The 22,232-nt window shown below is 35.8% G+C and overlaps 3 protein-coding genes across 3 annotated transcripts; 1 reads left to right on the top strand and 2 right to left on the bottom strand.

Moving 5' to 3' along the window:
- Positions 1-171: 171 nt before the first annotated feature.
- CBG12610 lies at positions 172-4,582 on the bottom strand (the record flags this gene model as incomplete). The annotated part of the gene is made up of 7 exons (XM_045240354.1): positions 172-301; positions 352-443; positions 488-686; positions 739-1,050; positions 1,097-1,324; positions 2,436-2,539; positions 4,490-4,582. The coding sequence occupies 7 exons, from the start codon at positions 4,580-4,582 to the stop codon at positions 172-174; spliced, it is 1,158 nt and encodes a 385-aa protein (XP_045094918.1).
- Positions 4,583-19,441: 14,859 nt separating this feature from the next.
- Positions 19,442-20,411, top strand: Cbr-cuti-1 (the record flags this gene model as incomplete). The annotated part of the gene is made up of 4 exons (XM_002640070.1): positions 19,442-19,610; positions 19,656-19,807; positions 19,852-20,036; positions 20,309-20,411. The coding sequence occupies 4 exons, from the start codon at positions 19,442-19,444 to the stop codon at positions 20,409-20,411; spliced, it is 609 nt and encodes a 202-aa protein (XP_002640116.1).
- Positions 20,412-20,560: 149 nt separating this feature from the next.
- On the bottom strand, positions 20,561-21,422 carry CBG12616 (the record flags this gene model as incomplete). The annotated part of the gene is made up of 3 exons (XM_002640071.1): positions 20,561-20,764; positions 20,811-21,089; positions 21,363-21,422. The coding sequence occupies 3 exons, from the start codon at positions 21,420-21,422 to the stop codon at positions 20,561-20,563; spliced, it is 543 nt and encodes a 180-aa protein (XP_002640117.1).
- Between the last annotated feature and the right edge of the window lie 810 nt (positions 21,423-22,232).

Below are 22,232 nucleotides of genomic sequence, written 5' to 3' on the forward strand. Positions count from 1 at the left end.
TGATGAGTATTTTTGTATTAGAGAGACATGATGAAAGTTTCGACGGGGGCGTATAATAAATATGTATCGATACAATAATATACATATTCGCAAGAGAAAAAAGAGGTACATTGGGATATTCGGACCCGTTGTTGACAGTTGTTTTCACAGGTATTTACATATATCCCAAGATCAGTCATCCACAATAACATCATCTTCAATATCTTCCATAGGTGGAACTTCCACGTCTTCACGATTCGTTTGATGCCGTTCACGAAGTTCCTGAGCAGCCATTTTATGATAATCACCATCAGAAAGGCATCTGCAAAAAAAACTTTGTCAAAAATTTGTTAGAATAATTATTCATCCTACCTTCGAACGTTCCGATGTGTACCTAACGAAGAAGGAGGAGCCACTGCCTGATGTCGAGTAGACATGTGACGTGTCAATACATCACGTCTTCTCTGAAAAAACGGAATTCTGACCCAAATAAACTTTTAAAACTAACTGCTGAATAATTACAAACACAACAGTGATATGGTTTTTCATCAGTATGTGTTCTTCGATGTGTTCTCAAATGATCTGATCTTGAGAAGAATCGCCCACAATCTTCACATTTGAATGGCTTTTCGCCGGTATGTCGTCGTGTATGTCGAGATAATATATCCGGTCGACGGAAGTCCTTTTCACAAATGAAACAGTAATATCTGTAATGATAATAAAGTTTTGTTTCTGGATTTTCTAACAATATTTCCATACTGTCCAGGAACGGATCCATCGGCGGTGGCAATTGATGTTGATGGCTCGGTTTCTAGGATAACTTCACTTTGACTATTTCGAGTATTGTTCGAAGAAGATGATCCAGATGTTCCTAATCGAACACGTTGAAGAATCTCTTCAGCACTTTGATGATGAGATGAAACGACTTCAAACGCTGATCTTTCATGCTCAATGGTACGAGCAAGACCTCCCGGGGACAGTCCAGGTGGTCCAGTTGAAGCAGTCGCTGGAGTTGAATTTGTCGAAGATCCAACAAATGGAATATGATCGAATGTGAATCTATTTTGATTTCTGAAAAAAACATTCTATGCGAAATTCTTCTGATTTTTTTAAATACCTAATTAGAGATGAGGTAGACGATGGGGTGGATGCAAGTGAGAATGGAGATCCATCATTGAAATTTAATGGAGACAATCCTGGAGGAGATAGTGCTAGGGAGCTAACTGATCCACCTGGCATTGGAGATCCGAATCCGATTCCTGGAGACGTTGATAGAAAAAGAGTGGATTCGACTGCCGCATCTTCATCGTCGGTGCCTTCCTCGCGAGGTGCTTGGTAGGCTACCCTACAAATTTTGAAAGGTTTAAACTTCTGAATTTTTGAATTTTCGAAATTCTCCAGTTCTGATATTCTAAGATTCTGATTTCCTGAATTTATGAGTTTCTGATATTCTGAACTTCTGAAGTTCTTGAATTCTCATATTAGAAAATTCTGAAATTCTAAACTTCTAAAATTCCAAATTTCTGGAATTCTGCAATTTTGATATTCTGAAATTCGGAAACTCGGGAATTTTGAAAATCTGAATTTTTGAACTTTTTAAAATTTTTGAAGTTTTGAAGTTCTGAAATCTGAATATCCAGGAAATTTCACAATCACGAATTCCTGATTATCGGAATTTTTGCATTCTCAAACTTCTGAATTTCTCAATTTCTGAAGTCCGAATTCCTGAGTTTCTGAATAGCAGAATTTCGAAACTTGGTTTCTCAATTTTTCAGTCTCTTAATTTTTAACGGTCGGAATCCCTGAAAATGTTCATTCTGAAGTTCTTAATTTCTGAATTTCTGAAATTTTCATATTCTGAATTTCCAAATTTTGGGAACCTCTGAATTTCTGAATTTCTCGGTTTCTCAATTTTTCAGTTTCCGAATTTCAAAGTTACAGAATTTCTGAATTTCAAAATTGGAGAATTTCTGAATTTCTGAAATCCTGAACCTCCGATTTCCTAAATTTCCTGGAGTTTTGAAATTTCGGAATTTCTGAATTAAAGTCAGAGTTTCAGAATTTCAGAATTTCAGAATTTCAGAAGTTCTAAAATTCAAAAATTCCAGGAAATTCAGATTTTTTCTGAACTTCAGAAATTCAGAAAAAAAAACGTCTGAATTTACTGGAATTTTCAAACGCTCGAACTTCTGAAATGCTGAAACTCTGAAATCCTGAAAATTGAAAATTCCGAATTTCCGTTTTTCTGACTTTTTGAAATTCTGAATTTTCGAAAGTCGGGAATTCGGAATCTCTGAAATTCAGAATTTCTTAATTTCCGAGTTTCTTGGTCTTGGGGTTTCAACTTTGACTTTCTGAATCTTTGGAATATCTGGAAATTCTGAACATCGGATTTTTTGGAATTTTTAAATTAAAAAAAATAGTTTCAAAAACAATTACTTCGACACTAGGAAAAAAAACACATACCATGGCAACGATGCCATCGCTGAACGGGTCGTCGTCGGAGCGGCGGATGCTGCAGCTGTCCGATGAAGATCGACGACTCTCCGACGACTCGGTTCTGAAAAAAGAAACATATTTTATCATCTAACGCAATAACTGATTGATGCACAGAACAATTAAAAAAATGCGAAAATTCAAAGAGTTAGGGAAATTTGGGGAATTTTTGTGACGTACAAAGCCCCCCGAGGCAACTGAATACTAATGAAATGAACGAAGCAAACGCATACTTCTCCCTTGTTTTTTTTTTTCGGTTTTTAACCCAAAACTAGGAGGTAGGAATGACGTAAATCCTCATCCCAAATGGGTTTTCCAGAACGGACACTCCCATGATTTTCAGATTTTCAGATTTGGAATTAAAAATACCGTAATCCTATCGTCACCATGATATCATTTTACACGAGAAAGCTTTCTGCAAACGAAAATGTAAAACGGAAATCAAAATCGAAAGTGAGAAGAGAAATACTGGAAATTTGTAAGAGCACGGAGTGGGTGGCTCTCTGGCACTATGCCAAATAGTACGGCATTTTGAGAGAATTCAGAGACGTGTTGCTTATCAGAAGGACAGTCCAAAAAATGGGGTTATCATCGGTTTGTCCCAAAAAGAGAGAAAATCGAAAGGTTGGTGTGAGAGAGTCAATTTATCAGAAAAAATTTTATCACAATTTTGCAAGTTTTTAAAGAGAGTGAAAGTGGGAGAGAACGTCGCAGAATGAAGAGACTATATTGGAATCGGAAATGAGCATTACAGACCAAAAAATTAAACTTGCAGAACGGGTTTTGAATTTTTTGGAATTTCGGGTTTTGGTTTCAGATTTTATGTCGGGAGAGGGTCAAGAATAGTTCTTAACAGGTAGACTATAAATGGAAGAACTCAAACAAAACTTACAAGGGAACTTTTTTGATGAAAATTTTAGAACAGGTTAAGTATTGCTCATCTAGATACTTGTTAAACTTTTGAAAACAGCTCTCCAGTTTCAGCCAAAGCATGTCCGTTTCAGTACCAAAAGATTTTTATGCAAAACCGGCAATTTTCAAATGTGATTTTCTCCAATTCTAGAGGCTCACTTTGAAACCGCGACACTCCGAAACCAGTCATTTCGAAACCGGTCATTTTGAAACCGTGGTAAAACAGGTGAATTGATCCATTTCAGACTACAAAATCAATTTTAGGGTTTTCAAGTATGCTTTTTCTGATAGAACACATTCTAAAAATAGAAAAAATCCAACATTTAATGTTTTCAAATGATGAAAAATTCTTGATTTTTTTCGATTTTCAAAGTAACGCGGAGCCATTCTAGAAGGTTTCAGAACTTGAAACTTTTTGTACTATACTTTTAATTATGTGAATTTCATATTTCAACATTTTTCTCAAAAAAAATCGAATTCCAATAAATTATCCCACCCAATGGGTAGACAACGTTTTAAACTTTCCAAAACTTCTCCGAAAAATTTCATCTTCTGAAACCTACTAGAATTTTATAAAATTAGATTTGAAAATTGACTATTTTGCAATGAAAATGCGATTTTTTGGTACTGAAACTGAAATTTCAGCACTTTGAAGCATCTTAAATAAATTCTGAAAATTCAATGCATGAAAAGTTGATAATCAAAAATGTTGGAAACGAAATTTGGAATATCATTTTCTCCAATTTTTAGGTCTTAAATTCTCGCAGATCGTTCAGACTGACTGAGTGTGTTTTGAAACCATGATTCCCTCTACCCTTCTAATCCAACATCCTTAACCCCCTGCTCATCTCTTCCATGAATCTTCTTCCTTTCCATTAACCTTGATGAGTTTATCTGTCTCACGAGGGACATGATACTAGATTTGAAACGTCATAACGTGTCTAATAAAAGAAAAAAGAATGAGGATTATGAGTTTATTGTAGAAGGTTTGATTTTCTATCGAGGATTAGTTTTGATTTCCGAGAAACTTGTATTATACTGTAATCTTTTGAAAGGTTTAGTAAAAAAACAAATTCTCTTTTTTTTAATAGTTCAAACAAACCTCAGAATCAGTTGATGAAGATGGTGTTGCCGTGTCGATGATTGTAGAGATTTCCACTGTGGGAGGGATCATAATACCCGGTCGTTTGTTCATTATTATCTGAAAGATACTTTTAGAGGTGACACTGAAGCTGAACCATAAATTCTGAATTTCCTTACTTGGCTTCTCCAATCTAGCCAATGGTTTTTTATCTCTGTTTTTTGGTTCATCCTTTTCACTAATCCTAATAATGAAATGATGTAACAAGAGTAAAGGGCATGAAACCTTAGAAGTATAAGAAAAAGATGTGTTGTTATTTGACTACTAGATTAGGACATTATTAGACTTCAGAGAATATTGTTTACCTCATCCATAGCTTCACAGATCAACTAAACAGAAATATAACGCTCAAAGACTAAAAGTAATACTGCTCCTCTACCTACCACCATCTAAATCTATTTTTCCAAGAAGCATGTTTCTCTACCGTAATCCTTCCCGTAACTCAGTGATCAACTGGGGGCGGTCAGGTGTCCGTTTGGGACGCCCACCCAGAATCATGAAGTGGAAATTGATAGGCGGAAGAAGCAGTTGTTGTCTTTTCCCCCGTCAAACAACAATTTGCTCATTTTCGCCGAACAATGGGTTGTTAGGTCTCGGGATACTGTAGATTTCATTTCTATCGTTGTTACCGTAGACACTCTAATAAAAGGCCACTTAAACCGCTAATTTTTAGCCCATATATCTCGTTGCCTGTAAAAGATTTTTAAAAGTTGTCAACTGTCAAAATGTTCACCATAATATCAAAAACTTTCTTTTCCGTTGAATACTTTTTGATATCATTTACAAGAACCAAGATATATAGGTAGTCTTGAATTTGGCGGTTTGGGTAGCTTTCTATTAGAGTGTTTACGGTAATTTACAATTTAATGGTTAATTTATTAGGTTGATAAGAAAGTTTCTTCCTTTTTTAGCAAAATTTTTGATCAAGTTTTCATTAAAGCAGAGTGGGCAAGATCAATGAAAGTAAGGTCCATAAGCATCGATAATTGTCTGGTAACGCTCTGACAATTTCGTGGTTCCATCGGCCCAGAACGAGGACGGCTGCGGCGAGGACGGCTGCGGTTGAAAACATAAGTCGACTCCTTTTTTGTGTCATCTTTTCAATTGAATTGTTTTCTATCAAAATGATGTTGAAGAGCCCCCAACGACCATTTATCCGAAAGAACAAGGTTCGGAGAATACGATAAGTGCAGTAGAATAATTCAGCCAAACGACATGAAATTTTAGCTGACCAGTCTAGTAACGGGGGATCTCGCACTGTCGCCCGAAAGGGAAACTTTGGTATTTTCTTCTTGTTTCGATTCGACTGCCAAAATCAATTTCTCTGATTAGGAAAAATATAAAGTGGCAGTAATAATGGTACTTTCATCTAAAAGTTCCCAGTCTCCATTCCTTTGGCAGACCATCAAACTCATAGCATCCCCTTTTTCACGGGAAATTTAGGTTTCGGGACGCCCAGAGCTCTTCGTAGTCAATCTACTGACCATTCCGTACATTGATAGAGTCACTTACACACTTATCATCTAAAGTAATTAGATCATCCACCCAGCTGAATGTGCAAAGAAATGATTCGAGAAACATGATCATGTCCACATGGAAATCAATATCGGAGTCCTACAAAACAGTGGGTACGAATCGACCAAGTTTTTGACTTTGCCAAGAGACTTCGATCCGTTCACAATACTTGGCTGACTAACTGACAATGCCTTTGACATTTCACAAGTGGTTTCAATTGGATCCCCCTACACTACTCTTAGCAATTGATCGAGATCCGACTCACTAGTCCATTGCCATCTTTCAAACTGAACTCCCATGGGCGGAATTTTTCGAACCAAACGTCAATTGTAGGATATGAAGGAACATGTTCTTTATATGCTTCCACAAATTTATTGCGGATACCAGGTGTTTGAAAAGAAAATAAAAATAAATGTTGTCATGTTGCGTATGTGCAGGCGGATAGGGACCAAGAGAATCGTCATTGCTCCAACATGAAGTGAGATAAAAATTTGAAAATCTACGATCTAATAGACATTGAACACAGCTATCCAACAAAAAAACATCCAGCCTGGTACACCACTTTGGTAACCAGTAATTGAAGCTCAAAAACAAGCTTGCCAAAAAGGAAGATACTTTCTTATCAACCTAATACATAACTTTGGTTAACTTAATGTAATATTGAAAACTCGAATACATCAAATTTTCAAATCTCTAACTTAATTATCTATGTTATGCCCTTTTAACTTCTTTTTGTATTTTTGTGAACTTACCTAAACTTGTATGTCAACGCCAAATAATCAAACGAGAAAATATTGAAAAACAAATATCTGGGATTGGCTTCTACAAATCCAAAGAAACTCGAATGTCGGAAGGATTAAAAAGAAGAGACATCTTGAAAAAGAGACCGAGGGAGAGAAATATTGAGATTCTCAGTGCTTTTGTAGTCGTTTCGAATCTGGAAAAATAAATAAGTAGAATTGTGCATGAATTTTGTTCTTCTGATTGGATAAGGAAATGAGTGATGTTGAATCATTCCAAATATGGAAAATATAGAGAAAATTAAAAAAGGGTGCTTTGAATGAAAAAAAAGGATGTTTCAGATAAATATGAAGGATATGAAAAAGAGAAGCCAGAGAATTTTTGTAGAAACTAAATATTGGATATTGAAAACATTTTAATCCGATGTTAAGTTTGCAAAAATAGAGGAAAAACGGAAAAATGGAAGAGATAGATCAAGAATTTTATGAGACATCTGATGAAATACGCACTTCTTGTTTAACAAAATATGAAATTTTCGATGACTGGATAACTTTTGTAGTTAAAGGTTTTTTTCGAGTTTTTGCGTATTATTGAGATACATAGTTGAGCTCAAACTTGACAGTGTGGGTGCCCTTCTATTACAGGGTTTACGGTAAATTTTTTCTAATTTCTAGGAATGTATTGTTATACTTTGAACTTCTGGTAAGAGTTGATTACTCACTAATAACTGACCAGAAAATACGTATAATCGAATTTTGTAGTTTTTAAATCAATTAGCTTCAAGGGAGACTTTTGGGGTCAAACACTTACTTGAGATGAATTATCCCTTATCCAAGTTTGCTAAAAAAATCACAAGTTACCGTTAACACTCTAATAGAAGGCCACCCTACACTCGCACTTTTAGCTCCATTATCTCGGTACCTATAGGTATATATGAAAGATATTAAAAACCTGTTAATTGATGAAATGTTTTTCATAATATCAGTAATCTTTCATCAGACGTTTTTGACATCTCTCGTAGGAACCGAGATAATCAAATTCAAAGTGCAAGTATAGGGTGGCCTTCTATTAAAGAGTTCTCGGTAATTCCATTCTCTTTTGATTGATCAAACTGTGTAAAACAAGGCCAATAGGGGAAAAAATGCATTTCCAAAAAAAATGAGGAAGAAATTAGTAAACAGATTTTTTCTTCTTCCATTCTTCTCTTCCGTTTTTTAGAGATGCCTGGATGCCTTTGTTCACCTTTATTTTATGTCCTCTTGCTCTCTTCCAGGAGAGTCAACCTCATCACTTATTCGCACGCCGATTAGTCACTTTCTTAGTCACTTTCTCTCTCTCTCTCTCTCTCTCTCTCTCTCTCTCTCTTTCTTTCTTTCTTTCTTTCTTTTTTTATCATCTACACTCTACATTTCTTTCGAAATGCCTGTGCATGTCGACTGACATATGAGGGAAAAAGGCTGGCAAAAAGGTGAAAAACGGGAAAAAAATGGGACAAGTTTGTGGAAAAACGAGGGGACAAGGATGAAGGACAGAAAATAGGAATGGGACGAAAAGAAGGAGGAGGAGGAGGAGGACTTGAATATTTGATGAGGTTAAAGAGGAGGAGGAGGTAAGGAGCAAGAAAAAATAGAAAAACTTTGACTTCATGTAATGGAATTAACAGATCAAAGTACGATGAATTTTTTAGTTGTAAGAAATTCGAAGCCGCAAATTTTCAGAGAGGATTTCTTATAGGAAACAAGATAACCATAAAACCTGTATTAGAAGGACGTATCCCATTTTTCCAAATTCCTATCGTAGGGTCATTTTATTAGAGGGACCCATCTAATACAGCTACGAAATAAAAGAAGTTTAATTCAAGCTGCTCAATAGACCAATTCATTTTTAAATTTTTCAGGACTGTACGACTTGTGATATGTTCATTTTTATTAGGAAAACCGAATAAATAAAACTAAAATAGATTATGAAACTCTTTTTATTGCTGAAAATTTCAGCAAGTTAAAAAACAAATGTTTAACGAAAGACGTAAAAAAACATTCAAAACAAAGAACTGGCTTTTTGGGCTCCGGTCATAGCTCACAGTAAAACCTGTAATAGAAACCCCACACTGTCAAGTTTGAGCTCAATAATCTCAATTGCTGTGCAAGATATCAAAAATGTATTAACTGATGAAACATTTCTAATATCGTGATAAACGTTTTATTAGTTTACAACTTTTTATATCTTTGACAGGAGCTGAGAAAAATTCGCTCAAAGTTAAAAGTTAGACGCCCTTCGGATTTATGGTGATTGCACAATAACTGTAATTCTATTCTGAGCCGTCTGATAGTGAGCTTTTTGGGAGTTTCAGTTTTAGTTACAAGATATTTCCAGGAAAACTTCCGAACCAAACTACATTATCCACAAGTCCTATCCTGAAAATGACATGATATCCTCGTCATAATCTTCCTATTGCAACACTCACATCGATTAAGTCGGAAACGAGATCTTGAGAAGACACTTGCATGCATGATGTGCTCGATTAGAAAAATTCGAGTTTTAAAGAGGAAATTTAGGAGCCGATCCAGATTGAACTAGCTTCGAAAAGACCCCGATTTTTTAATCAAAACGAATAAAGTTCAGTGAAAGATTATCTTCCGGTTATTCTTTGAACGTTGCTACTCTTCTCTTCAGAATTTCGAAGTCAAAAACTCTTTGGATTCGACTTTTTGTATGCTTTTTATTCCGGAAATTAAACAAACCACCGTTGAATTTTTTTTGTCTGAAATTCGATGCCTTCTTCCCTAAATTTTTTCCTCCGACTCTTATATTCCGAATGAATCAAGAAGTGCATTATATCAACGTCATCTATTTGACGTTTTGAGACCCGGAAGCTACGATTTTCATCGAGGTTTTGGTAAACGTGTAAAACATTGAAAAGTACAACAACACAAACCATAGATTTGAGCTATTTATAGTACCCTCTTTGATCTTTTCTCAAGAAAAAAGATGCTCTTTTTCTCTTTTGAGGTGATGATTGAGCAAATAAAATCGACCTCCGAACCGTTTGAAATGAATGATGATTGACTGTGGAAGAGAGTGAGGAAATGGGAAAAGAAAACAAAGATATACAGGAAAAGAGAAATCGGGAAGAAGGAAAAGGGTGTGACTAATGGTCATGGAACGCTTACTGTTGGCACGTGGCAATCAGATGATAAGTGACTTTTGGATTTACTGGTTTTAGAATTTTTCAATTTTTTTTTCTTTAGCCAGCTTCTGTTCAAATTAAAACAGATCACTAAAAAATTTCAGATTTTACACCTCTTTTTTCTAAAATTTTAAGTTAGACCTGCTCTGATACTGTTTGGATTTTCTTAAAAAATTGTCACAAAAAGTTAAAAAAACACTGTAAAAAAACTGAAACTAATAGAATTACTATTATAAACCCACCTCAATTGCAACACATATGTCAATTTTGAGCTCAATTATCTCGGTTCCTATGAGAAATATCAAAAATCTGTCTACTGATAAACTATTGGTAACTTTATGATAAACATTTTACTAGTTGACAAATTTTGGATTTCTCTCATGGGGACCAAGATAATTGAGCTCAAATTTGACGGTTGGGGGGTGGGTGTTTCTAGAGGAGATAGGTTTTTTTTTAATTTAAGAAGTACAGCTTGGAAGTTTTCATAACCTAAGAACTATCAAACCCATTTGCTAACAAAGTACTCCTAAATCACACTGAATTTTTGGCTTATATGGATGTTACAAATGACTGCGAAACCCGACAGTAGACAACGAAAAAAAATATGACGACAGTGTTCTCAGAAAACGAACAATAAATGAAAATCAGAATGACATCAATTGCTCATTTGTACTACAGATCACAAATGACGAGAAAATCATATAGATCATTACAAAAAAAATTGAAGTCACTCAAAATACAAATGGTCCTTTAACAAAAAGTTGTAGAAGCAGAATTTTGAGTTCGAAAGAAAAAAAACACAGAAAAACAAAAAGAAAAGAGAGAAGGCAATTGGAATAAGTAGTCTCATTGAGTTTTCTCTGAAAAAAGAGCGACTAAGTGCCAAATTAACTCAATTACAAGAATGTAAATGCGTCGTTTTGTGGTGCTATTTTGAATTTCAAAAATTGAATAAAATGAAAACGAATGATGTCAGCAGGTACAGTAATACAAAAGGATTTAGGCATAGTACAAAATAGGATCTGAAGCAAAAAATATTTAATTGAAAGAGGGAATATCGAAACTACAGTAATCGTACGGTTAATTCCTCTAGAGGAATTTTTGTGAGTATTTTGGAAACATTTGATTTTTTCAAAAATAGGATTACTGTAGCTCAAAAATTGGTGTCAAAATTTTTGAATTTCTATTCGTGTGAAAATCCAAACTGCAAGACATAGGAAAAAAGGATGAATCAGTTTTCTTGTGGATGTTTTCTTTTCTGACTGAAAAGAAAGGACGACAGGGATTTCAATCCAATGTTTGAGCCATTGAAATTGCAAAATTTGTCTCCTGTAGAATATGAAAGAGTTTTAAAATAATGACATACTTTACATGAATAGGATATTAAAAATGTTCCAAATAAAATAGGATTTGCCCTATTAAAAAAAGAAATCCAATTTGAAATATCAATGGCAAAGGGCATGTCGTCATATGCTCTTGTTCCCTCCCCTCCTTCAAAAAAAACCTCCTCCCGAGCACTCGAAAAAGGCAAAAAAATGTTGAAAGAGGGCGGAGAAAAGAGATGTTAGGGAGATAGAGAAAAAGAGTAAGGGCGCGAAAAGGTGTTGCTCTTTTCTCTTTTTTCTGGTACTCGCCTGTCCCTTCGAAAAAGAGCTCGACGAGCCGCCGAGGGAGCATACAAACGGACGGGGTGAGCAAAAAATGGAAGAAGAAGAAGATGAGAAAAGGGCGGGACAAAAAGAGACGCAGAAAAAAGAAAAGAAACAGCTTCAGAAGGAAGAAAAAAATGAAGAAAAAGAAGAAGAAGAAGGACGATGATGATGACGGTTGATGAGGTGAGAAGAGCTGAAAATGAGGATATTTTTGAGATGAAAAAGAAAAAGGAGACGCATGTTTGTTTTTGGAGGAAGTGGAAGATGATGATGTCATTCAAGCAAATTACAGAATCCGAATGAAGATGAGAAAATATCAAACAACACGGAAACTGAGGTACCGAATCATCAGGAATTTGTGTTTTTCAAAAGAATCCCTTTCCAATTTTGAGAGTTTCTTTCTAGGAAACCACTTGAAAGTTTTAAAAGTTAAAAAAGCTTAACAACAACTGAGAACAGAAAGAAAAAACCAGCAAAATTTCCTGGTCTATGCTATCCGGAAATTAACACGTTATGAAAAAGTCAGGAGCTACCGGAAAGTCAGATTTCCGGTCGAAGATTCCTTCCTAGAAAGTTAGCCTACTACCTTTGGCTGAACTTTGGGATCCGGGACATTTTGCCACAGTAATAATACAGGCGAATGGAAAAGTTTCAGACCGCAGAGACCATGTTAAGGTTTCTAGATAGAATTTTTCTGATAGAGCATTCTGAAATTCGAAAAATTCCGAAATTTAGTTTTCTCAAAAAATGGTTTATTTTTTATTTTTCGAATTTCAAAAGGTGCTCTATCAAAAAATGCTTATTTGAAAATCTTAATATGGTTTTTGTAGTCTTTCTCCATTCACCAGTATTACCGTAAAACCTATAATAGAAGGGCCCTTAACTTCAACTTTTGCCCCACAATTTTAATATGTTCTCGTCAAAGATATAAAATTTTTCAATGAATGAAATATTTTTGATAATCAGTTTATCAGTTGACACATTTTTGACATCTTGCATAGGAATTGAGATAATTGATGTCAAACTTGACAGTGTGAGTGCCCTTCTATTACAGGGTTTACTGTATCACGGTGGCGAAATGTCCTGGAGCCTAACTGACATATAGAGATTTACTATTAGTAACAGAATTACCAAAGAGACTCTAAAGTTTGAAAGTTATAAATATTCGTTATTTTTTGAACTAATCAAAACGGAGAAGGCCCTAATCCTTGGGTACCATGGTCAATTTCGTTAAGCCGGTTGGTCTCATATTGGTCCTTTTATTAAAACCAAAAAAGGTTTTTGATTATTGATATATCTAGATTACTCCCAGTCACGAATCCAGATTAGAGTTTTTATTTGTTCTGTTATTCTGAATGATTTTCATCTTTTTTTTCAGTTTTGTTTTCAGATTAACAGAACAAATGGATGCAGCTGAAAAGTTTGTCAATGAAAATTGCAGAGATACCCTTGCATTTCTGCCGAATGATGAAAGGGAAAAAAGACAAAAAGAAGGAAATGTGAGTCAGGAAACACGTGCAATTAGATGAAGTTAGATGTGGATTCAGAAGAAAATGAGAAATCTTAAATTGGATGAATCAGATGAGAAATTCAAAATAAATCTTCAAAAAAGAACAAAAGACTAGAACTTAATTGGGATTTTTTAATTGTTTTGAAAAGTGAATTTTCCAGGGAGTACTGTATATAAGCCTTCAAAATCTACTTGACTGCTAGAAATTCAAGTAAACCAAAATGTTTAGACAAAGTTATATGTTCAAGTACAAAATTGGGCAGGTGCAGCCACTAGACTTTGTCCGAATTATGACTACTCAGTGAAGCTTGCAAATAAATCGAAAATTAGATATTCCACCTTTATGTAATTGAAGCGAAATCTGCAAATTTCACGATCTAACGGAATTGTGTCATCTCAAAAATAACCCCTTCAAATCTCATTTTGTGTCTTCTGACCTTAGTCTAGTCTTTCCCTAGAAGTGTTTCTCCGAAAAAGTACAAAAGTTTTGCTGCACGGCCCGGAGTTCAAAAACCGATCCACTTTGAAACGGTGTGTATGAGATTTTTTTTGAAAAAAAGATCAGCAGTAGCAGCCGGCTACACGTCATAAAAAGATCATGGTCTGGTGGGAAAAGTACAAATAGGCCGAGCCGCCCGTACAAATAATGTTTTTTTCGGGGAGTTGTGCTCTCCGGAAAGACAGACCATGTTCGAATGGTTTTTTTGTGTAGTTGTTTTGGGAGAATAGAAAATAACTGATTGGAAGATGATTTTGAATAGTAAATTACGTTTAATTCTAACAGAAGTATTTTTTCTGGAATTGAGGTCAGAACAAACGTAACAGTTTTACGGTCAACAGCTTCTAGACATACTGTGAAAATCGGATACTAAAAACCTGTATTATATTAGAAGGTCCGGTACTTCTAATGTTCTGGGGTACCTCCGGAGGGCCCTTCTATTAGAGTGACCTTTCGATTTGATTCTATTTAAGCGCTTGTTTTTTCCAACACTTTTCATCGAAAAATTCGGTGAATTCTTGTTCAAAATTCACGAAAACTGAACAAGTTTTTGAACAAAAAATAATTTTTCTGTTCAAGTTTCAAATTTCTGTGGAATCGTAAAATTTCCGGAATGGTTTTCTTTGAGAACAATTTTTTTAAAAATTCATTCCAAACAACACATTTTGAAAAGGACCATTCTATTAGAGGGGGGGGGGGGGGGTTGAGTTCGGCTCGAAGGTGTATCATCTCTCTTTTTCAGGAAGCAATCGACACAGAACGGAACGTAAGAAAAGAAAACAAACAGAGAAGATCATGTGGATATATTGAGAGAATCTTAAGAAAATAAAGAAACTTTTTTTGTTGAGCGAACAGGCTCTTTTCAGCTGAGCTCTATTTGAAACCGCCTGCTCATGGTCACATGAAGAGAGTTATGAAAGCGGAAAATTTGAAGGGAAGTACAGAAAAAGTATACAAGGAAGGTTCATGATGGGCACCTGTTAGCTCCGAAGTGTCTGAGGATTTCATTTATCAATTTTTTTATTGAATCTTTTTTTTTCTTAGAAAGTTCCCATAGCTGATGATAATAAAATAAATTGCAATATGCAGAAGATTTCAAACTACACAATTTAAGCGCAATAAATTGACTGTTGTTGGTTTAGCGCAATTTCTCTCATTCCAGACTAATTGACCGTAACCGTTAATAGAAATTTAATCTTTAATAACACTGTCCAGTCTGATGTGAGCTCAATTATCTCAATCTCTGTGCAAGATATCAAAAATTTTGATTTGATTCATAAAACTCTTTTCTTGATTCATAAAACTCTTTTCATATTATGATAAGCAGTTTATCAGTTGACAATTTTTTTATTTGACAGGAACCGAGATAAATTGGCTCAAAATTAAAAGTTAGGGGCCCTTCTCTTCAAGGTTTTCGGTATTACTCCGAATTCAAGGAACAACCATCTGGAGAAATTACTTAGAAGTACTCAGTCCTAACATAAAAATGAAAACCAAAAGATCTTTCGGGGAAATATATCGTTTCGATCTGATCATGACAGTAGCCAGATCAGAGGATAAACAAGAGAGTATTCATAAATGAGAGAAACCAGATCAACAGAGAAAAGACAGTTTGCACACAAACTGAAAAAAAAGAGAGGGATGATATGGTCAACAAACACTGGCTAGACTCATTCAATTTTCATCGTGTGTGTGCCTTTTTTAGGAGTTCTTCAAATAAAAGATTGACTTCGATTGGGAGCGAACAATCACTTTTCAAGCGGGAAGAGAAAAATACAGGTGTCAGAGACCTGGAAGTTGTTTACTATGCTGGTACGAAACATCGGAGCTGCGGCCGTAGCTGAAGGCCTTGCAACGACAACTATCGTAAGCTTAAAATACCTTTATTGTCAGAGTATGTTTTCTCCCTTTTCTTGCCGTAGTTGTCGTTTTGGGACCTTCGGCCACGGTCACCGGTGATTCTCTTCCACAGCTCCGATTTTTTGTCCTAGAGTAATACAGGATATTGTTCGGTATGAATTTTTTTATTTAGGTATGACCATCTTCTTCAGGGTGACCCTCAAGAATATTTGCTAGGTTTTCAGATCCGCTGAAAACAACGCATCCGCTTAATCGGTGCATTCACAAATTATTCAATTTTTTGGCCCTTGAAACAAGATCAATTTTCCATTGCTTACAATGTTGTAATACACTTATGTTTTCACGATTTTTCATATACAATTTTTGCCGTAAATGCTCTAATAGACGCCCACTCTAACTTTCAATTTTGAGCCAATTTATCTTGGTTCCTGGGAAAGATATAAACATTTTGTCACTGAAAAAATATAGGGGTTATTATGATAAACCAGCCTGTTTACCGCGCCTCCGGTCTTTCCTTCCAGGTTTTACGGTAATTGAGTTCAAAGTTGACAGTTTAGGTGGGCTTCTATTAGAGGAAATATGTGTATTTCTTGGATTTGTTCATTTTTAGTTCCAAGAGTTTGTGACTCCAAACCCTCTCCAGCTTTAAAGTTCTCGTCAACGCTCAAGACCTTTTTCTAATATTTTCAAACGTTTCCCTTCATCGGAAGAATTACAGTAGCCCACTTTTTTTACTCACACAGTTTCCTTCTCACACAATTTTTCTTTCGATTTTAGCATACCTACCGTAACCCTCCTTTGCACCGGTGACCCATTTTTCACAGCAATCAAAAAACAACAAAACAACAACAAGAAGAAAAAAAGAGATTCCCCTTCTTCTTCTCACTCTCACATCATCTTTCTCCTCGTCTCTGGATCTCTGGCGCCGCTCATCCTCCCTCGCAAAACTTTTTGGAACACTGTCTATACCTCTCCAATTCGCACACTATTTTTTACTCTTCGGAGTTTCCGGCGCCTGGAGAGCCGATGGAAAGGAGCCAGTGAAGACAACAGATGAGGGCGGAAAAAAAAGAGAGAAGATAGAAAATGGGTGGGATGGTGGTTTGTGATCATTGAAGAAAAGGGAGAAAGAAAAAATAACAAGTTCTTCTACAGATTGAAGTGATGTGGAATGAGTCAGGGGCTTCTGAATCAACGGATGGCTGTGTCTGGTGAATGAAACTTAGATATAAGCTACAAATATTGAAGATAAATCCTTGGTCTTGGCATAAAAAAGAATTTTGTAAGCTGTAAAAAATGTAATTTTTATCCAGAATACCTGTAGTACCTACAGTATCAGTCATTGAAATTTAGAAAAACATTTACGTATTTCTGTTGATTTTTAATCATTTTGACCATTTTCAGGAGCCTGGATCTCTGCTGTCAAACTTTCGATCACTCCGAAAATTTATCAGTGTGTAAAACCGACCAAGATTTTTGAAACTTCTTATATTTTCGATTTCTGAAATACACCCCTTCTCGGCCGGTTTTTGTACTGAAAATGTGAAAAAAACAGATCTCTTTCAGAAATCGGCTAACATCTGAAAAACTAGGAATTTTCAAAAAAAATTCTGGGAATGCGTAGTGTTCAATCTAGGCTTGTTGAAAATCCTCCAAAATTTTCATAACGATCGGAAACTTGACAGCCGCGCTCCAGTCTTTTGAAAACGCTCAGAATCAACAGGAAAACACCGTTTTTTTCGAAAAATAAAATTCATTAAAAATAACAAGTGTACTGATTAGCCAGACGTTTTGTCTGTTGATCCCTTTCGCCACGTAGAGGCTCAGTACATGAAAGGGTACCCCCGCCCTGGTCTCCGAGGACCACTGTTGGATAATTTCCAAAGTTCCTTTTTCCTTGTAAGAAGCCTTGCATACACTTTTTATTGATATTTGTTCATTTCTTTTCATCTTTGATTGAATCTTTTGCAAAATTGGAACGTTCAGCGGAAATGATTCTACCTAGCCATGAACCCCAAAACATGGCGACCCTTAGGGCCTTCTAGTACTTTTTTCGCATTCGACTAGTCGAAAGAAAAAAAAAAAAGAAAATGAACCAAAAAGTGAAGATTTTTTTTGAAAAGCTTGAAAATTAAATAAACACAATTTGACGTGACCTTCTGAAAATAGAATAGTAAAATAAATAGGTTTAATCGCGCCGAAGGCGCACCAGCCAGCTGTTTGAAGCGCCAAACAAGCTGGTGAACAATAAAAAAGATCCATTTCATATTTGGTTGGAGAACCATTATGCCTGTCACACTAAATATATATTATGATCCGACTGAAAATCAACCTAAACTCAACTGGAAACTTAATTTTTAGATCAAAACTGGAGTTCTTCAATATCTTGTTGAAAACGCTTTTTGTGTCAAAAACCTAGTTCTCTGAAAATATCGAAAATCTGTAATTTTGCTAATCGAGAAAATCTCTGTGTGTGGCCTTGTTTCTAATGCTGAGAATCCCAGATTCCTTCAGATCGCAACATATTTTTCTCACAGACCATATCACCGCTTTCAATTCCTGATGACGTCATATCTTCCACACCTCGTCGTGTACTTCGTTTCGTCCACCCGCAATCGCCTAATCTATCCATCGTCCGAGTCATTTTGTATCTCGATTTTCTCTCCGAATCGGTCAGCATTCCGAATATCTCTACACGGAATAAGTAGGCCAATACGGACAATTGGTCAAGTAAAAGAGAAAAGAAAAGTAGGAGGAGGAGGAGAAGAACGCGTTTCGCGTTGATTCGACCCATTCTCGTCACTCGGAAAAAGAGATCCACATTTTATTATTGATTTGGCTTTTGAGCTACTTTTTAAATTAGATTCAGATTAAAGTATATGTGGTTTCAACAGATTTGTCATATTTTCCTATTAGATCTTTCTTTGAAGTTTTCGTCTTATTAGTGGCGAAAAATTCTTAGGGTACTAAAATTTTGGGGCAATCGGGGTTTAAAATTCTCAATTCGCGGCTAAGGAATACCTGAAAAATTCGAATTTTTTACCCGCGAATTGTGGATTTTGTACCCCTAAATTGCTTTGTACACCACTGTACCCCCGAGTTGCTGTACCCTCCGAATTATGGGTTCTCATTAGTCCACAGAAATATTGATAATGTAGTCTGTGTTTGATCCCTGAACACAAACTTTTATAACATCTCTAACATTTAAAAAGTTTTCTATTTGCAAGTTTTTATCTAGATTTCAATTTACTGTGACAAAAAAATTCCGTAAAACCTGTAATAGAAGGGCCCCTAACATTTAACTTTCAGCTTATTTTTCTCAATTCGTGTAAAAGATATAAAAAATGATAACTATTGCTTAACATAATATCAGAAGTATTTTGTCAGTTGACATTTTTGGGGTCTTGCATAGGAAATGAGATAATTGAGCTCACACTTGACAGGTTGGGGGCCCTTCTATTACAGGTTATACTGTTGGTCCCTTTTTTAACTGAACGGAACTCAAGTTCAGGTACTATGTATAAATAAAATGAAAACTATAAAATCTGATAATTTCTTAAAACTCTAGCAACAGAAAACTAATCAAGAACTATTAACATTTTTTCCTATTATACTCTTACTATTTTTTTCAAGTTCGTAAAATTTGCAATTCGAACTTTTATGTAATGTGAAATATGTAATAGAAGGGCCCACATTCATTTTAACTTTGAGCCAATTCTTCTTGGTTCTTGTCAAATATATCGAAAAGTTGTCAACTGATAAACTTCTTATCATAATATCAGAAGACTTTTGCCAGTAAACCACTTTTTGATATCTTGCCTAATGCTTGGGATAACTGAGCTCAAAATTGACAGTACCTTCTATTGCAGGTTTTAATGTATATCTATTACAAACTGCTTTGTTCTACTGTCTTTCTTTTTATCATCAACAGATTGATTTCTAGTGAATTATGCCACACGACAAAGTGTCTCCACTTCCACCAAACTACATCTTCTCTCCAAATGACAAATTCTACTATGCTCCTGCCACGTGTAACTCGATGCACTACACAACAGCCGCCTACATTTCTGCTTTCGTAGAATTCGTCGTTATGGGAACTGGAGCTATTTGTTTCTACGGTAGTTATTTAAACTTAATTTCCAAGATACCATATGGTTTTTTAGTGATGAGCCACAAGACAGACACAATCGACAAGTGGTTGTTCTATCTTCAAGCATTGATTACTGTATTTTCTGTGATTACTTCTCTTCTGATGACAGTTGGAATGCGGAAGGAGAAACCACAATTATTCTCTCCAAAGCTTGCATTCATTACTGTAAGTTTTAAAATGTATTTTTAAATCCAATGTTCAATCTTCAGCTTGAAATCGGATTCCTTCTCTTCTGGGCTGGAATTTCTGTTCTCTGCATGTCAATTGGAATCGATTTCACTCGTTCGGCATTCGGACACTTTGGAAGAGTTCTTCAAATTGAGAAGGATTACGGACCGATCTGGCCATTCAATGTGGCTGTGGTCTCTTTCTTCACTGCTGCCATTGCTATCTGGTAAGTTACTTAAAGGAGGGGAGACAGGAGAGCACTTCCAGTGTGTGCCCCACAAGTTCAATTCCTCGAGTTTCTGATAGGAAAAATCTGCCAGATCAAATTTGATCTACCATAAAACTTTGAAAGTTGTCAAGTCTGATGAAAATAACCCGCGCCGTAGGTGCACCAGCCAGACGTTTGAAGCACCGGAGGCGCGACAAACAGATTGGTGTGAAAAAAATTTAAAGATAGTTATGTTTCATGTCTCCCTTCTTTGAAATTGGAATATTCAGGACTCGAATCATTGTTCAAGGAGCATGCGACTATCTGTTGGACAAGGAATATTTTTCCAGTAAGCAAAATGTTGAATTGAGAGAGGCATCTAAGTCGAGATAATAAAAAAAGATCTTTGTAAGTTTTAATTGATTTCGAGTACTGTACTTCTTCTATTTGTTTATGTTGCCATTGAACACTAATAAAACCTCTAATTGTTCTGAAACCTACAAAATAACCACTGTAAAGCACAAACATGAAACAAAACTTTATTAATAATTGAGCAGCCATCCCAGAATGCTTCTCTTTCTTCTCTTATATCCAAGTGCTGGATTGTAACTGGCATATCCGACAGTGTTGAAAATGTTATCGAACAACCAGTATGATCCACCATCCGGATAATACATCTTCTCTCTTGAAGCAGCCAAGCCAGGCATCGTTGCAGTTTCACAAGTAGTCGTTCCATTCAGATACAACTGATAAAAAGATATTGAATGAAATACCAAGATGAAATGTCCCTACCTTGAAAATAAGAGTCATGTCACCATTTTTCGCGAAATCTGTTGGAATGAACCTCTCATAAGTAAGACACTTTGTCCCTCCTTTCAAGTAACTATATGCACATTTTATATCAGCCTTACAAGCTTCAGCGCATTCTGCGACGGAGGATACTGTACTGGTTGCTAGGGCATATTCTTCGAACTTAGAGTCTTCTGATTTTATGTTATCCCATGCTGCCATACAAGGACCATTCGCTGGTTCAGGGGTCGTCGGTCGGTTGGCTCGACATGGTTTGCGGGCCTGAATGCTCAGCGTTTTGAAATTGGGCCAAAAATAACATTTTTAAACAGAAGTATTTGCTCTAATAGAAGCTACCTTCACTTTGAGCTCAATTGTCTCCATTTCTATTAGAGATTACAAACATCTGTTAACTGATAAATTATTGGTGATTTAATGATGAATGTTTCACCATTTGACAAAATTTTGATATCTCTCATAGGAACCGAGATAATTGAGCTGACTTATAGGGCGGGCTCACCGATTTACCCCGGAGTATGGGTCTTAAAAATTTACCTCGGCGATGTGTGCCGTGACGGCGAATAGCGCCAAGAAAGTGAGAATTTGAAGCTGCATTTCGTTTCTTTCGAATGTATTGGCTTGTTTTATGGAGTCAAGATTTCAAAAAGTTTATGAGGGAAGTATAACATGGGAATGTGTGATGTCAATGACTCGAATAAGGATGTGAAAGTCCAAACGTCATGAAAAACTTGATAGACTGTGTTCGGCCTGATTCTGCTTTTCTGAGCAACTAGGTTTAAAGTGGATTACAAACACAACATAAAAGTGTATCATCCTACCGTAATCTTTATTCCAAACTAGACTTGACTCTATATCATAAAGATTTTTAAAGAGAAGTCATGAATGTTTAGGTTACTGTAGCTAAAGTTATTTGGAAAAGTGCAAACATTGTTTTTCCAGAATCAACTCTGACAAACAGTCTGAGAAAGTTATTTGAAAAATAATTTTTTTCGGATCTTTTTCAAACACATGTTTCCTTATTTACGTCTAGAGTGCCGAGTCGACTCGAAAATCCATGATTTTTGTCGACTTTGAAAATCGACACAGTCGACATTCAACAATTCGACAAGGCTATTTGTCGATAAAAATCGAACTTTTCGTTGTCGATTTTTGTCGACTTTCAGTCGACGAAAGTCGACGAAAATCGATTCTTGTCGATTTTGCGTCGACGGAAATCGACAGAAATCGACAAGAATCGACTTTTGTCGATTTTGCGTCGATTCTTGTCGATTCCAAATCGACAAAAATCGACTTTCGTCGATTTTCGCTTTCATCGACTTTTGAAAAGTCGATTTTCTGTCGACTTTTTGAATGTCGATTTTTGATCGAGTCGACGAAATCGACACCGATTTTAACGATTTTCGT

Source organism: Caenorhabditis briggsae (assembly GCF_000004555.2).
Source record: "Caenorhabditis briggsae complete genome, chrI, whole genome shotgun sequence".
NCBI lineage: Eukaryota > Metazoa > Nematoda > Chromadorea > Rhabditida > Rhabditidae > Caenorhabditis > Caenorhabditis briggsae.